General features: G+C 54.9%; 1 protein-coding gene across 3 annotated transcripts in view; it reads left to right on the top strand.

Moving 5' to 3' along the window:
* Positions 1 to 15,706, top strand: part of ATP2A3 (ATPase sarcoplasmic/endoplasmic reticulum Ca2+ transporting 3) — a 40,623-nt gene that overhangs the window by 17,175 nt on the left and 7,742 nt on the right. For all 3 annotated transcript variants that reach the window (XM_054459307.2, XM_054459309.2, XM_054459310.2), the window contains exons 9-17: positions 1,940 to 2,028; positions 2,252 to 2,354; positions 3,542 to 3,673; positions 4,322 to 4,447; positions 5,397 to 5,615; positions 5,745 to 6,080; positions 9,418 to 9,638; positions 10,568 to 10,770; positions 11,753 to 11,838. In XM_054459307.2, coding sequence (XP_054315282.2) covers positions 1,940 to 2,028; positions 2,252 to 2,354; positions 3,542 to 3,673; positions 4,322 to 4,447; positions 5,397 to 5,615; positions 5,745 to 6,080; positions 9,418 to 9,638; positions 10,568 to 10,770; positions 11,753 to 11,838 — 1,515 coding nt within the window. The remainder of the gene's footprint in view (positions 1 to 1,939; positions 2,029 to 2,251; positions 2,355 to 3,541; positions 3,674 to 4,321; positions 4,448 to 5,396; positions 5,616 to 5,744; positions 6,081 to 9,417; positions 9,639 to 10,567; positions 10,771 to 11,752; positions 11,839 to 15,706) is intronic.

Genomic DNA, 15,706 nt, shown 5'->3' with positions numbered 1-15,706 from the left:
CAAGTTCAGCCTTGGCATAGGAGCCAAGCTGGGCCTGGATCCGGGTTCCATCCTGCCCCATCATGACTCTGGGCAGCCAACACTTGTCACCAGATAAGCCAGCTCCGGTAAACTGGGAAGGGCCAGGGCAGAAATTATTCATTCCCTGGCACTTGATCCCACATCCTGGGCTCACTGTCCACATGGCCACGGGATTCTGGCTGAGACTTCAGCAGGCCCGTGGGGCAGAAGGCTCCTCCTGACCCAGCAGATGGGTGGGTGGGGAGATGGTGAAGGCTATGGGCTCCCCACTTTTCCCAGGTCCCCAGTGCCTCTCTGTCACCCCTGCTTCCACATCTGCCCACTGGGCTTGGAAACCCAGGCTCTGTATTCTGAGACCCTAAGGCCTTCTAGGAGCCCATCAAAGGCTGCTTTAGGGGAGGAGTGCTAGCGAGCTTTACTGTCCTGCTAAAAGCCCTCGTAGGATTTTATTTAAACAGAGTGTTTCTTGACTAATAGCGATTTTTTTTTTTTTGAGGCAGAGTCTCATTCTGTTTGTTGTCTAGGCTGGAGTGCAGTGGTATGATCTGAGCTCACTGCAACCTCTGCCTCCCAGGTTCAAGCGATTCTCCTGCCTCAGCCTCCCAAGTAGCTGGGACTACAGACAGGCATGCGCCACCACACCCAGCTAATTTTTGTATTTTAGTAGAGACGGGGTTTCACCATGTTGGCCAGGCTGGTCTATAACTCCTGACCTCAAGTTATCCACCCGCCTTGGCCTCCCAAAGTGCTGGGATTACAGCCCTGAGCCACCGTGCCGGCCCTAATAAAGATTTTTTTTTTTTTTTTTGAGATGGAGTCTCACTCTGTTGCCAGGCTGGAGTGCAGTGGCACGATCTTGGCTCACTGCAACCTCCGCCTTCCAGGTTCAAGCGATTCTCCTGCTTCAGCCACCTGAGTAGCTAGGACTACAGGCACATTCCACCACACCCAGCTAATTTTTGTAGTTTTAGTAGAGATGGGGTTTCACCATGTTAGCCAGGATGGTCTCAATCAAGCTTGACCTCGTGATCCACCTGCCTCGGCCTCCCAAAGTGCTGGGATTACAGGCGTGAGCCACCGGGCCCAGCTAATAATAAAGAGTTTTAAAGTGCAGTGCAGGGAAGTTGTAGAGGCCTTATGTGCTGGATGCTGGGCTGTGCTTGCTGGGTGACTGCCCCCAGGAATAGGGAGGAGAGCGGGAAGGAAGGGACACTTATGCATCTACTGGGCGCTGGGCTGGCCATTTGCTTGAGAATGTGCAGTGAGGCCATGTCCACGAACCAAGAACTGTCTCCCCAGCAGAGCTGGCTGAACAGACAAAGAAATAGGCACCCTGGGCCAGGTAAGCCCCCTGTTCCTGAGGTGTACAGGTGGGGGCTGAGTGACCCAGCAGGCCCTGTGGCAGGGGCTCACTCTCTGGGGACATTTCTGGGCTAGAGGGGTCTGTGCCCCAGAGCAGCGTGTGGGTTTCATCCCTTGAAGGCCAGGAACTCATTTCCTTGAAGGCAAAGGAGGGGGCGGTTCCCATGTTACTAGTGGAGAAACTGAGGCTCAGCTACTTGGCCAGGGATCGCACCGTAAGATGGGCAAGGACCCGGGCTTTCTGCCTAGCTCGGGGCTCCCTCAAGCTGGCAACTGCCCCCAGAGCATTGAAGAATCTGCCATAAGTCCCTCAGAAGTCCAGGACATTTGGACAAACCGGAGCGGGACACATCTGGCAGAGCAGACGGTCCCCGCCTCAGCCTGGACCCTGCGTTCTATTTCCCTCCTGGTGCGGACGGACGGCCAGGCCGGTTTGGCTCTTGGTCGGGCAGGGGGCCTGCAGGACCCCACCCTGGGGTCGGGCTTTATTCAAACTGGCCGCCCAGGGAGGAGGGAGACGACCCCGCCCGCCTAAGCACGCCCCTGCCTTCCCCAGATGTTCGTGGTAGCCGAGGCCGATGCGGGCTCCTGCCTTTTGCACGAGTTCACCATCTCGGGTACCACGTATACCCCCGAGGGCGAAGTGTGAGTGCGGGGTCAGGGGACGCGCGGGCGGGCGGCCTGGGGGCGGGGCCACGCGTGGCGGCGCCGAGGTGTGCGTGGGAGGCCCCTGGGGGCGGGCCAGGAGGCGGAGCCTCTCCCGGGGCGGGGCCAGGAGGCGGAGCCCCCTCCTGGGGGCGGGGCCAAGAGGCGGACCCCTCTCGGGGGCGGAGCCGAGGTCCTCCTGGTGACCGTCCCGGCTCCGCAGGCGGCAGGGGGATCAGCCTGTGCGCTGCGGCCAGTTCGACGGGCTGGTGGAGCTGGCGACCATCTGCGCCCTGTGCAACGACTCGGCGCTGGACTACAACGAGGTGGGCCCCACCCCCTTTCATGACCTCCCTAGTATCCAGGCGACCAGAACAGACCTTTTCCCAGCCTCAAAGCTCCCAGGGTTGGCAGCCCTTGCTCCCTGGAAGTGCCACACCTGGAAGTGCCACACCCCGCACACGCCTCCCTGCCGCCCCTCCCTTTCCGCAGACAGGCCTCAGAACCCTCCCCCTGGGGCTCTTGGTCTGTGGGGGACTGCCATGGAAGGGGCCGAAGGGCTGGGGAAACCTGTGGGGGGAAGAGATTTGGGGAACAGGACTAAGAAAATGTTTAACGCAGAAGACACAGCCCACAAAAGGCCCACATTCGGCTAAAGCCTCCTGCGACTTAGGCATTGACTGCCGTTCACGTGGCTGGGGCAGTGGAATGGGGCACGCAGCAGGCGTCTGTCCAAAGGGAGGTCCTTGGCCACACCCAGTACGAGGCCAGGCTGAGGGCAGTAGAGCACCAACGAAGAGTTTTGAGCAGGAGAGTGACATGGTCAGATGTGCATTTACAGAAGATCACCGAGGCTTCCGTGTGGAGGCCAGACAAACAGTAGAGGACCGAAGCCAGGGAGGCCTGTGTGGTCCTTCAGGCCAGAGAGGTGCGGGCTGAGCCCTGGCTGGAGCCTCGGGGAGAGGGGAGAAGGCATGGGTCAGAGACATTTAGGAGCCAAAAATCCTGGGACTTGGTGACTGGTTAGGTGAAAGAGAGAGGGAGGAGGCCAGGGTGGCTACTGGTTGCTGTGCTGTCTGGGGCTGTCACTGGAGTGGCAAATACAGAGAGCGGGAGAGGTGGCCTGAGGGGTCCCCAGAGAACAAGGTTCAGCAGGCAGCTGGACATCTGGGCTTGGGGCCCAGCAAAGGGCCCCAGGGAGAGCAGGTGGGAGGGTGGGAGTGGGCCCAGACGGCAGAAACCGGTGAAGGAGGCTGACAGGAAGTGGACAGAGATGCAGGCGGAGGGCAGGGAGGGTGTGTGGTGATCAATGCCAGTGTGGGGGGCTAAATGTCAGTGTCAGACACCACCCCGACCCCAGGGCGTCCAGGCTGGGAAGGGCTCACAGGCCTGTGCAAAGGAGGTTACACGGAACTCCAGCAAAGGCAGCTTCAGGGGCAAAGAGTGAGTGAGGCTGGGGACGCGGGCTGGAGGCTGCCTGCCCCTCACTCCCTATCCCCTGGGTCCTTGCCAGGCCAAGGGTGTGTATGAGAAGGTGGGAGAGGCCACGGAGACAGCTCTGACTTGCCTGGTGGAAAAGATGAACGTGTTCGACACCGACCTGCAGGCCCTGTCCCGGGTGGAGCGAGCTGGCGCCTGTAATGCGGTGAGCAGGGCTGGGGGCTCAGGCCTCTGGCTGCATGGCTGGGGCTTCTGGGACATCTGGAGAAGGCAGAGAGGACACTGAAGTTTTTTTTGTTTTGTTTTTTGTTTTGAGATGGAGTCTCATTCTGTCGCCCAGGCTTTAGTACAATGGTGCAATCCGGGCTCACTGCAACCTCTGCCTCCCGGGTTCAAGTGATTCTCGTGCCTCGACCTCCCGGCACGTGCCACCACACCCGGCAAATTTTTGCATTTTTTAGTAGAGACAGGGTTTCACCATGTTGTCGAGGCTAGTCTGAAACTCCTGACCTCAGGTAATCTGCCCGCCTCGGCCTCCCAGAGTGCTGGGATTACAGGCGTGAGCCACTACTCCTGGCTGACAGTGAAGTAAGACATGGAGAAAAGAGGGGAGAAGGCTGCGTGTGGACAAAGGTTTGGAGTTGGGCTGCACACAGCATGGTCAGGAAACGGCATCGTATTGCCGTTTCTGGGGCTGGAGAGGGAAATGGAGGCCTTGAATGGCAGGGTCAGAGGAGTGTAGATGTCATCCCACACAGAGCAAGAGGCTCTCTTGGGGCCAAGCAGTTGGTGGGAAGGCAGGCGGGAGTTGCTGGCTCTGTCCTTCATGCCCTGACCTGCCTGGACCCCTCAGGTCATCAAGCAGCTGATGCGGAAAGAGTTCACCCTGGAGTTCTCCCGAGACCGGAAGTCCATGTCCGTGTACTGCACGCCCACCCGCCCTCACCCTACTGGCCAGGGCAGCAAGATGTTTGTGAAGGTGGGGGCCTGCCTGTCTGGCCTGGGCCCGTGCGCACCCTGGGGAACCTGGTCATCCACGCTCCTCTGTGAGCCCCAGTCCTCCCGGTGCGAATGGCGGGGTTGGGTTAGAAGTTCTCAGGAGCCCCTTTTGCCTCTAACCGGTGGTATAGGGGTGGTTGGTGCCACCCTTGGTGCTCCGTGTTTTGAAAACTGAGTCCCAGGGAGGGAAAGGAATCAACTCCCGTGCAGACCACTGTCTACAGCATCTCCATTGCTGCTCCCAAACCTGAAGAGGGAAATACAGCTCTAGCTTCACCCTGCAAGGGAAGTTTAAACCCCTTTTGCAATGAAAAGGCTTCTGTACTGGGAGCTCGGGCCACTTGGAAAAGTTAGTGGCTGGGTGATCTTTTAGGAGCAGAAGCCATTGAAGGAGCTTTAGAGGCTGTTCCTAGGCCCGGGGTGAGGTCTGAGGTGAGACCTGAGGCCACTGAGGGGCCTGTCATCCCTGGACCCCCTTCCCAGGGCTATGCCCACCACACCCTGTGCATGGCTCTATTTCTGGTCCCCAGGCAGGGCTCAGCCTGCCTCCCTGCTGCTGAGGCCCCTACCAAATTGGAACCCAAGTAGCACCAGGGAGGCAGGACCTGCAGGGGATGCCATTTCCACCCCTGCCTGCAAAATGCTGCAGCACCCGAGTTGGCTGTGGGCTGGTGGGTGAAGGGCATCGCTAGGTTGGTGGCTGCCCCCACCCCAGCACACTCCCCCCATTCCCTTTAGATTGTCTCACAGGGGGACCCACTTGGTTCTCACTTTGAACTTTCAAAGAATGGATTCTGCTCCGTGCCTTGTGTGTGTACCCTTGGGTGGCCTTTCCCCGTATCTTAGTCTCAGTTTCCTGAGTTTGGGCAGGAAGGAGAGGAGGGGTCCTGACTGATGAGTTGCCTCTTCTCCCTCTCCCCGCCTCGCAGGGGGCTCCTGAGAGTGTGATTGAGCGCTGCAGCTCAGTCCGCGTGGGGAGCCACACAGCACCCCTGACCCCCACCTCCAGGGAGCAGATCCTGGCAAAGATCCGGGATTGGAGCTCAGGGTCAGACACGCTGCGCTGCCTGGCACTGGCCACCCGGGACGCGCCCCCGAGGAAGGAGGACATGGAGCTGGACGACTGCAGCAAGTTTGTGCAGTACGAGGTGGGTGCGGGAGCCGATTCTCCCTGCAGTACGAGGTGGGTGCGGGAGCTGATTCTCCCTGTAGCAGCTGAGCAGGTGGTAGGTCAGGGATGGGCTCAGGCCCTGCTTGAACCTGCCCCCTCCCTACAGACGGATCTGACCTTCGTGGGCTGCGTGGGCATGCTGGACCCGCCGCGACCTGAGGTGGCTGCCTGCATCACACGCTGCCACCAGGCAGGCATCCGCGTGGTCATGATCACGGGGGATAACAAAGGCACTGCCGTGGCCATCTGCCGCAGGCTTGGCATCTTTGGGGACACGGAAGACGTGGCGGGCAAGGCCTACACGGGCCGCGAGTTTGATGACCTCAGCCCCGAGCAGCAGCGCCATGCCTGCCGCACCGCCCGCTGCTTCGCCCGCGTGGAGCCCGCACACAAGTCCCGCATCGTGGAGAACCTGCAGTCCTTTAACGAGATCACCGCCATGGTGAGGCCACAGCCTGGAGCCCCAGGAGGGAGTGATGAGCAGGGCTACAGGGCGTGGAAAGAGCAAGCCGTGCAACTCTCCCCTCTGCCTCATTCTTATCTTTTCTAAAATCTTATTACCAAAAAATTCAAATACAAAAAGAAATTTAAATAATGTTATTCTGGGCCAGGCACGGTGGCTCACGCCTGTCATCTCAGCACTTTGGGAGGCTGAGGCGGGTGGATCACTTGAGGTCAGGAGTTCGAGACAAGCCTGGCCAATATGGGGAAACCCCGTCTCTACTAAAAGTACAAAAATTAGCCGGGCGTGGTGGTGCATGCCTGTAATCCCAGCTACTCGGCAGGCTGAGGCAGGAGAATCGCTTGAACCCGGGAGGCAGAGGTTGCGGTGAGCCGAGATCACACCACTGCACTCCAGCCTGGGTGACAGAGTGAGACTTAATCTCAAAATAATAATAATAATACTAATTTTATTCTGAACACCTACATATCTATCATCTAGATTCTACAACTAACATTTTATTGTATTTGCTTTATCACATACCTGTCCATGCAGGCATTCTTTGCCCATAAGCCCATCTTTTCTTAGGTGTATTTCAAAGTCAGTTGCAGACATCGGCATATTCCCCCTCACCTACTTTAGAATACATGTTAACCAGAGAGCAATGTTGTTTGTGGTTCTGTTTTTCCTTTTTGAGGTAAAATTTGCCTTCGATGAAACACACAGATCTTTAGCGTATTATCTGATGAGTTTAGGAACATGCACACACCTGTGTAACTCACAGCCTTATCAAGATAGGAAAATGCCAGGAATGGTGGCTCACGCTTGTAATTCCAGCACTTTGGGAGGCCAAGGCAGGAGGATTGCTTGAGCCCAGGAGTTTGGGACCCCATCTCTCCAAAAAAAAAAAAAAAAAAAGATATGACGCATTACCATCAACCCATGAAGTTCCCGCACACTCCTTCCCCATCTCTGTCCTTCGTCGTAAAACAGGCGATCACTGTTTCGGTTTTTTTCCACCGTATACAAGTTTTATCTGCCCTGGATTTTCAAATGAATGGAATCATACAGTATGGACTGTTTTGGTTTGGGGCTTTTTTGAGATCTATCTGCATCATTGTTGTATCAGATTATTGCTTTTTTTTTTTTTTTTTTTTTTTTTTGAAGACGGAGTCTCGCTCTGTCACCCAGGCCGGAGCTCAATGGTGCGATCTCGGCTCACTGCAACCTCCGCCTCCCGGGTTCAAGCGATTCTCCTGCCTCAGCCTCCTGAGTAGCTGGGACCACAGGCATGCGCCACCACGCCCAGCTAATTTTTTCATTTTTAGTAGAGACGGCGTTTCACCATGTTGGCCAGGATGGTCTCTGTCTCTTAACCTTGTGATCCGCCTGCCTCGGCCTCCCAAAGTGCTGGGATTACAAGCATAAGCCACTGCACCCGGCCTATTGCTTTTTGATTGTTGAGTAGCATTCCACCATGTGAATATTTCAGTTTATTGAACCATTCCTCTTTGGATGGACATTTAGTTTGGGCCTAGTTTTTGTTCTTAATTGCTGACCTATTCTTCTGAGCTCAGCCTCTCCCCTGACCTGGTCTCTGTTTTCAGTCTTGACCTCCAGCCTAACCTCGTCCTTTACCTTGACCTTAACCCTGACCCATGGCCCAGCCTTGATCTGCATACCCAACTTGACTACCGCTGCAACCTGGTTCTTGATCTTATCTTTGACCTCTGTGCTGACTTTGTCCCTGACCTTGATGTTGACCCTCATCTTAATCTAATTCTTTTTTTGTTTTTGTTTGTGTGATGAGGTCTCCCTCTGTTGCCCAGGCTGGAATGCAGTGGCACAGTCAGGGCTCACTGAAGCCTCATCCTCTCAGGCTCAAGAGATCCTCCCACCTCAGCCTCCTGAGGAGCTGGGACTACAGGCATGCACCACCATGCCTGGCTAATTTTTTAATTTTTTGTAGAGATGAGGTCTCCCTATGTTGCCCAGGCTAGTCTTGAACTCCTGGACTCAAGCCATCCTCCAGCCTTGGCCTCCCAAAGTGCTAGGATTACAAGTGTGGGCCACCACACCCAGCCTGACCTAATTATTTATGTTGAGCTTAACCCTGATATGAATTCCAGTCTTGGCTGGGCACGGTGGCTCATGCCTGTAATCCCAGCACTCTGGGAGGTCGAGGCGGGCGGATCACCTGAGGTCAGGAGTTCAAGACCAGCCTAGCCAACATGGTGAAACCCTGTCTCCACTAAAAATACAAAAATTAGCCGGTGCATGCCTACAATCTCAGCTACTCGGGAGGCTGAGGCATGAGAATTGCTTGAACCTGGGAGGAGGAGGTTGCAGTGAGCTGAGATTGTGCCATTGCACTCCAGCCTGGGTAACAGAGTGAGACTCTTTCCCCTCACCCCAAAAAAAAGAATTCCAGTCTTGACCTGGACCAAGACCTTATTCTCAACATTGACCTTGACACTGCCCCACCCCTCAATGTAATGCTTTATGTTGACCTCAACTTTGATCAGGACTTCAATTTTTTTAGATGGAGTCTCACTCTGTCACCCAGGCTGGAGTGCAGTGGTGCAATCTCGGCTCACTGCAACCTCCGCCTCCCAGGCTCAAGCGACTCCCCTGCCTCAGCCTCCCAAGTAGCTGGGATCATAGGCATGCACCACTGCGCCCAGCTAATTTTTGTATTTTTAGTAGAGATGGGGTTTCATCATGTTGCCCAGGCTGGTCTTGAACTCCTGAACTCAGGTCATCCACCCGCCTCGGCCTCCCAAAGTGCTGGGATTACAGACATGAGCCACCGCTCCTGGCCTGGCCTTCAATTTGACCTTGATTGCAACGGCAGACTTCATGTCACTTGACATCACTTCTCATGTGGACCTTGACTTGGCCTCTGCCTTTGCCTTGATTTTCAACTTGACTAGAACACCTACCTGGCTTGTTACCCGGGCCATTCCCTTGACTTCATTCCTGACTTGACCTCAGCTTTCTCCCTAACCTCAGTTTCATTTTCTACCCCACATCCAACCTCAATTTCATCCCTACCCTCATTGCTGACTCACCGTCACCCCCATCCCCACTTCATCGTCTCCCCTAACCTCATACTTGATATTCTCCCCAACTTGGTTCTTGTCTGCACCCCTTGCCTTCTCCTCAGCCTCATCCTCTGCCCAATTTCTAAGTTCATTCTTGAACTCGCCATTTGTTCTGTCCAGCTGTCTGCTTCCTTTGGAACATCCCCTAAGACTGGGGATGGGCTGAGTTGAGAGGAGATGGGGAGGTGGAAGGGAAGTTTCTCAGGCACAGCCCTACCTGACCTGGCCCACAGACTGGTGATGGAGTGAACGACGCACCAGCCCTGAAGAAAGCAGAGATCGGCATCGCCATGGGCTCGGGCACGGCCGTGGCCAAGTCGGCGGCAGAGATGGTGCTATCAGATGACAACTTTGCCTCCATCGTGGCTGCGGTGGAGGAGGGCCGGGCCATCTACAGCAACATGAAGCAATTCATCCGCTACCTCATCTCCTCCAATGTTGGCGAGGTCGTCTGGTGAGGCCGGGCACTCCCTCCTCGCAGCCCTCTCAGTCCGCTCTGTGCCCCTCAGATGGGGAAAATGCCTGTTCCTCGGATGGGCTGCAGGGATGGAGGGGCCTGTTCCCTGCCCTGGCTGAGGCTTTCCAGGGTCCCACCTTGGAGTGGACAGGGGAGAGGACATCTCGTCATTCTCCAGAAGCCCTGGTGACCTATGGATCATGGTCACCCCAGCACCCACGGAGGTGCCTGAAGAGTCGCCTCTCAGCCCTCCAGCCATGAACTTCCTACTTGCAGATTAGCAAGATGAGAGAAAAGCCCCCCCTTTAGGCAGTCGTGTGTGTGTCCGTGTGTGAATGTGTATTTGTGTGCACATGGCCTGAGTGCCTGAGTGAGAGGTGTGTGTAACGTGTATATTTTGCATGTGTGCTCTGGTGCATTTTGAGCGTGAGTACAAGCAGCAGGATTTGTGCCGGCGTGTGACTGTGCACACACTCGTATTCACATGTGAGGATGCCTGTGGGGAATGGTGAGCATGTGTATTGCTGGACATGGATGGATTCTGCATCTCTGCACCTCAGGGCAGACATGTAGGTGTTTGCTTGTGTTTGCAGGATGGTGTGGCATGTGCTAGGTTTTTCACATGTCTGATTCTTGGGCATGCCCTCTTCGTGTGTGTGTGTGTGTGTGTGTGTGTGTACTTGGCCTCTGCTAGGCCTAAAGAGCAGGTATGTCCAGGATCCAGAGCTGGGACTGGGGAAGGCAGGGCTGGCCAGGCCCGAGGCAGAGCTGTGTACACACACCCTTCACATCACAGCTAGCAGAGGGAGGAGGGGCTGCTGTGGAGACAGTGGGTGAGCTCCCAGCCTTGGATCTGAGCAAGAGCTGGAGCCTCCATCTGGCGGGGGCTGGACCTACCGGGGCTAGAGCTCATAACTCTGTTCCAGCATCTTCCTCACGGCAATTCTGGGCCTGCCCGAAGCCCTGATCCCTGTGCAGCTGCTCTGGGTGAACCTGGTGACAGACGGCCTACCTGCCACAGCTCTGGGCTTCAACCCGCCAGACCTGGACATCATGGAGAAGCTGCCCCGGAGCCCCCGCGAAGCCCTCATCAGTGGCTGGCTCTTCTTTCGATACCTGGCTATCGGAGGTGAGTGGGGCCTGCGCCCTCCGTGGAATTCCTAAGCTTCCTAAGAGCCTTGTATCAGGCTTGCAAGCGGCAGACAGTGTGACTCAGCCTGGCTTGTGCCGGTAGAAACTGTATGGGCTCATGTAATGGAAAAGACCAGGCATGGTGGGATCTGGGTCTCAATATCACTGGCATATTTTGGCACTGCCTCAGCTTCATTCTCAGGCCCACGTCCCTCATGGTGGCAAAATGGCTGCTGCAGCCCCAGCCCTCATGCTCACTCCATTACAACCCCAAATTCAGCAGAAGAGAGAGCCTTTTATCATACTGCTCTCCCTGTAGTATGATAAAAGTCTCAGGCCTGGGCCAGGCATGGTGGCTCACACTTGTAACCCCAGCATTGTGGGAGGCTGAGATGGGCAGATCACTTGAGGTCTGGAGTTTGACCAGCCTGGCCAACATGTGGCTCACACCTGTAACCCCAGCACTTTGGGAGGCCGAGGCAGGCAGATCACCTGAGGTCAGGAGTTCGAGACCAGCCTGGCCAACATGGTGAAACCCCATCTCTACTAAAAATACAAAAATTAGCTGGGCATGATGGCAGGTGCCTGTAATCCCAGCTACTCGGGAGGCTGAGGCAGGAGAATTGCTTGAACCCAGGAGGCAGAGGTTGCTGTGAGCCGAGATGGCACCATTGCACTCCAGCCTGGGCGACAGAGCGAGACTCCATCTCAAAAAAAAAAAAGTCTCAACAGGCCTGTTCTCATCGGCCCACATAGGGTTCACCTGCTAATCTCCAATCACTGGAGCCAAGGGTATGGCAGATGCTGATTGACCAGCCAGGGCCCACCACTGGCATCGAGGGGAGGTGCCTGCAAACCACAGGGCTTAGAGAGGAAAAGGGTGGCTCCCTGCTGGGAATCCAGGGAATTATTAGGCAGGGGAAACAGACGCCAGAAAACCACCACCATTCTCTACAGCCAGTCTCCTCCCTTCCCCGCAGTGTACGTAGGCCTGGCCACAGTGGCTGCCGCCACCTGGTGGTTCCTGTATGATGCCGAGGGACCTCACGTCAACTTCTACCAGCTGGTGAGCAAGGGATGGCCAGGGAGCCTGTTGAACTTACAGCTCGAGTTGTTGGAGTTCCAGGGGAGATGGGTCCAGAGCTGCATGGGTGGCCTGCAGTGTCCTTCCCCACTCGCTATACACGAATAAACATCTCCACCTGGGGAGCAAAGCTCAGAGCCCGCGGGAAACCCAGAGACACCAGCACGGCCCCCCAAGCCAAAAGGCACCTCCCCATCCCAGTCAGTTAGCGGGGACCAAGGGGCCTCACTGCCAGATGTATCTTACCTTTGTCAGGGGACCCCTAAAACGTTGAGGCCTCAGAGGAATGAGCCCGTAAATAGTGGGACTTTAGGCAGAGGGTCAAACTGAGGAGATCAAGAATAGAGGGGAGGGCCAGGCATGGTGGCTCATGCCTGTGATCCCAGCACTTTGGGAGGCTGAAGTGGGTGGACCACCTGAGGTCAGGAGTTCGAGACCAGCCTGTCCAACGTGGTGAAACCCCGTCTCTATTAAAAATACAAACATTAGCTGGGCATGGTGGTGCACGCCTGTAATCCCAGCTACTCGGGAGGCTGAGGCAGTTGAATCACATGAACCTGGGAGGCAGCGGTTGCAGTGTGCCAAGATCACACCACTGCACTCCAGCCTGGGTGACAAAGCAAGACTCCATCTCAAGAAAAAAAAAAAAAAAAGAATTGAGGGGCGGCTGATGGTGGCTGACGCCTGTAATCCTAGTACTTTGGGAAGCCAAGATAGGCGGATCACTTGAGCCCAGGAGTTTGAGACCAGCCTGGGCAATACAGTGAGACCCCATCTCTACCAAATAAAAATAAAAATAAAAATGAGCCAGGCACAGTGATGTGTGCCTGTAGCTTCTCGGGAGGCTGAGGTGGGAGGATCAATTGAGTCCAGGAGGTCACACCTGAAGTGAGCCGTGATCACACCACTGCACTTCAGCCTTGGTGACAGAGTAAGACCCTGTCTCTCTAAAAAAAAAGAACACGTCCTGCCGCGGTGGCTCATGCCTGTAATCCCAGCACTTTGGGAAGCCGAGGTGGGCGGATCACTTGAGGTCAGGAGTTCAAGACCAGCCTGACCAACATGGTGAAACCCCATCTCTACTAAAAATACAAAAATTACCCAGGCGTGGTGGCGGATGCCTGTTTTCCCAGCTACTCGGGAGGCTGAGGCAGGAGAATCGCTTGAATCCGAGAGGCGGAGGTTGCAGTGAGCCGAGATCACACCACTGCACTCCAGCCTGGGAGATAGAGCGAGATGCAGTCTCAAAAAAAAAAAAAAAAGAAAACCAAACCAAACTAAAGGGGGTCTTGCAGGATACAGGGAATAGGGAATAGGAAATAGGCAGGCAGGCAAAGGGAAGGAGTAGGCAGAGTAGTGGCCTCACCAGTAGAAATGGGCTCCTCCAGGCTTTTCCCATGTGCCTGTGAGACAGAAGCTCCAGCCCAACGCACTGTCTTTTTTTTTTTTTTTTTTTTTTTTTTGAGATGGAGTCTCGCTCTGTCGCCCAGGCTGGAGTGCAGTGGTGCGATCTCGGCTCACTGCAACCTCCACCTCCCGGGTTCAAGTGATTCCCCTGCCTCAGCCTCCCGAGTAGCTGGGACTACAGGCGCCCACCACCATGCCCAGCTAATTTTTTGTATTTTAGTAGAGACGGGGTTTCACCGTGTTGGCCAGGATGGTCTCGATCTTCTGACCTCATGATCCGCCCACCTCGGCCTCCCAAAGTGCTGGGATTACAGGCGTGAGTCACCGCACCCAGATCCCAGCGCGCCTTCTAATGAATAATTCCGGAGGCCACACCGAGACCTATGACCTGGGGAATACTGTGTGTGCGTGGCAGGTGCTTACTGGTGAAACCCAGAAGTTCTGTACTGGGCAGGGCATTTATGGCAAGAGCAACAGACCCATTGAAACATTTTTACTTATTTATTTATTTTTTTGAGATGGAGTCTCGCTCTGTCGCCCAGGCTGGAGTGCGGCGGCATGCTCTCAGCTCACTGCAACCTCCACCTCCCTGGTTCAAGCGATTCTCCTGCCTCAGCCTTCTGAGTAGCTGGGATTACAGGCATTCGCCATCACGCCTGGCTAATTTTTGTATTTTTGTAGAGATGGGGTTTCACCATGTTGGCCAGGCTGGTCTCGAACTCCTGACCTCAGGTGATCTGCCCGCCTCGGCCTCCCAAAGTGCTGGGAATACAGGCGTCAGCCACCGCGCCCGGCCGGAACATCCTGACATGATCTTGTTGGTATTTTCTTCTGTGTGTAGATGCATAAGCGTCTAAGCATTCACGTGCCCGAGTGGGAGGTGTGTGTCCCTATGTTTGTATGTACATGTATGGATAGGCCATTAAGATCTGGCAGGGTGAGGCCCGACAACAGTGGCACAATTGGCAGGAGGATTTGGTCCTCTTGATCACTGGGTGGGTAGAGTCAGGTTCAAAGTTCAGGAGGTTTTTCCTTCTCTATGATCAGCACCAAATAAAAATGTGTGGCTGCTCACGCCTATAATCCCAGCACTCTGGGAGGCCAAGGCGGGCGGATCACTTGAGCCCAGGAATTTGAGAGCAGCCTGGGCAACATGGCGAAACCCCGTCTCTACAAAAAAGACAAAACTTAGCCAACAGTGACGGCTCAGGCCTGGAGTCTCAGCTACTTGGGAGGCTGCAGTGGGACAATCACCTGAGCCCAGGAAGTCAAGGCTACAGTGAGCTGAGATCGTGCCACTGCACTCCAGCCTGGTTGATGGGAGTGAGACCTTGTCTCAAAAACAAAATAAGGCCAGGCACAGTGGCTCACGCCTGTAATCCCAGCACTTTGGGAGGCCGAGGCGGGTGGATCACTTGAGGTCAGGAGATCGAGACCAGCCTGGCCAATATGATGAAACCCCATCTCTACTACAAATACAAAAATTAGCCAGGCGTGGTGGCGGGTGCCTGTAGTCCCAGCTACTCAGGAGGCTGAGGCAGAAGAATCGCTCGAACCTGGGAGGTGGAGGTTGCAGTGAGCCGAGATCACGTCACTGCACTCCAGCCTGGGTGACAGAGTGAGACTCCATCTCTAAAACGAAAACAAAAACAAAAACAAACAAACAAAAAAAGACATGTCCACTTGCCTCAAATGCTGGAGCTTGAGTTTTGGAGAAAACGTCCACTATCGATTTAAGAGATTATCAGATTCTCTATGTCTTTGTTAAAATATCTAGCCAGGCTTATTTCCCTTCCCGCATGAGAGAGGAGAAACGATACTCAGAGTGTCCTTATCTGCATTTGTGCATTGTGGGAAAATGGATGTATTTATGCTACAGACAGTAGATCAGACAGCCGGGCATTTTACACGTTTTTCTTTAAGGATTATGTTCACAGCACATGGCCCCAATTTCTAATTTAAAAGATCTCCATAGGCGGGTGCGGTGGCTCACGCCTGTAATCCCAGCACTTTGGGAGGCCAAGGCGGGCGGATCACGAGGTCAGGAGATCGAGACCATCCTGGCTAACACAGTGAAACCCCGTCTCCACTAAAAATACGAAAAATTAGCCAGGCGTGGTGGTGGGCGCCTGTAGTCCCAGCTACTCGGGAGGCTGAGGCAGGAGAATGGCGTGAACCCGGGAGGCAGAGCTTGCAGTGAGCCGAGATTGCACCACTGCACTCCAGCCCGGGTGACAAAGCGAGACTCCATCTCAAAAAAAAAAAAAAAAGAAAAAGATCTCCATGTTCAGATTAGACTCCCAAGAGCAGGATCTGTATTTTTGGTGAACTAAGCTGGTTAACGGTTGGAAACATTCACCCTCATCCCCATAATATGGAAGAGAACAAGACAAGTTCCCCCAATACACTCTGTTCAGCCTCTTAGCACGATTCTGCGAACAAG

The sequence above is a fragment of the Pongo pygmaeus genome, chromosome 19, assembly GCF_028885625.2.
Source record: "Pongo pygmaeus isolate AG05252 chromosome 19, NHGRI_mPonPyg2-v2.0_pri, whole genome shotgun sequence".
NCBI classification, from domain to species: Eukaryota; Metazoa; Chordata; class Mammalia; order Primates; family Hominidae; genus Pongo; species Pongo pygmaeus.
This window is presented reverse-complemented; position numbering and strand designations above follow the sequence as displayed.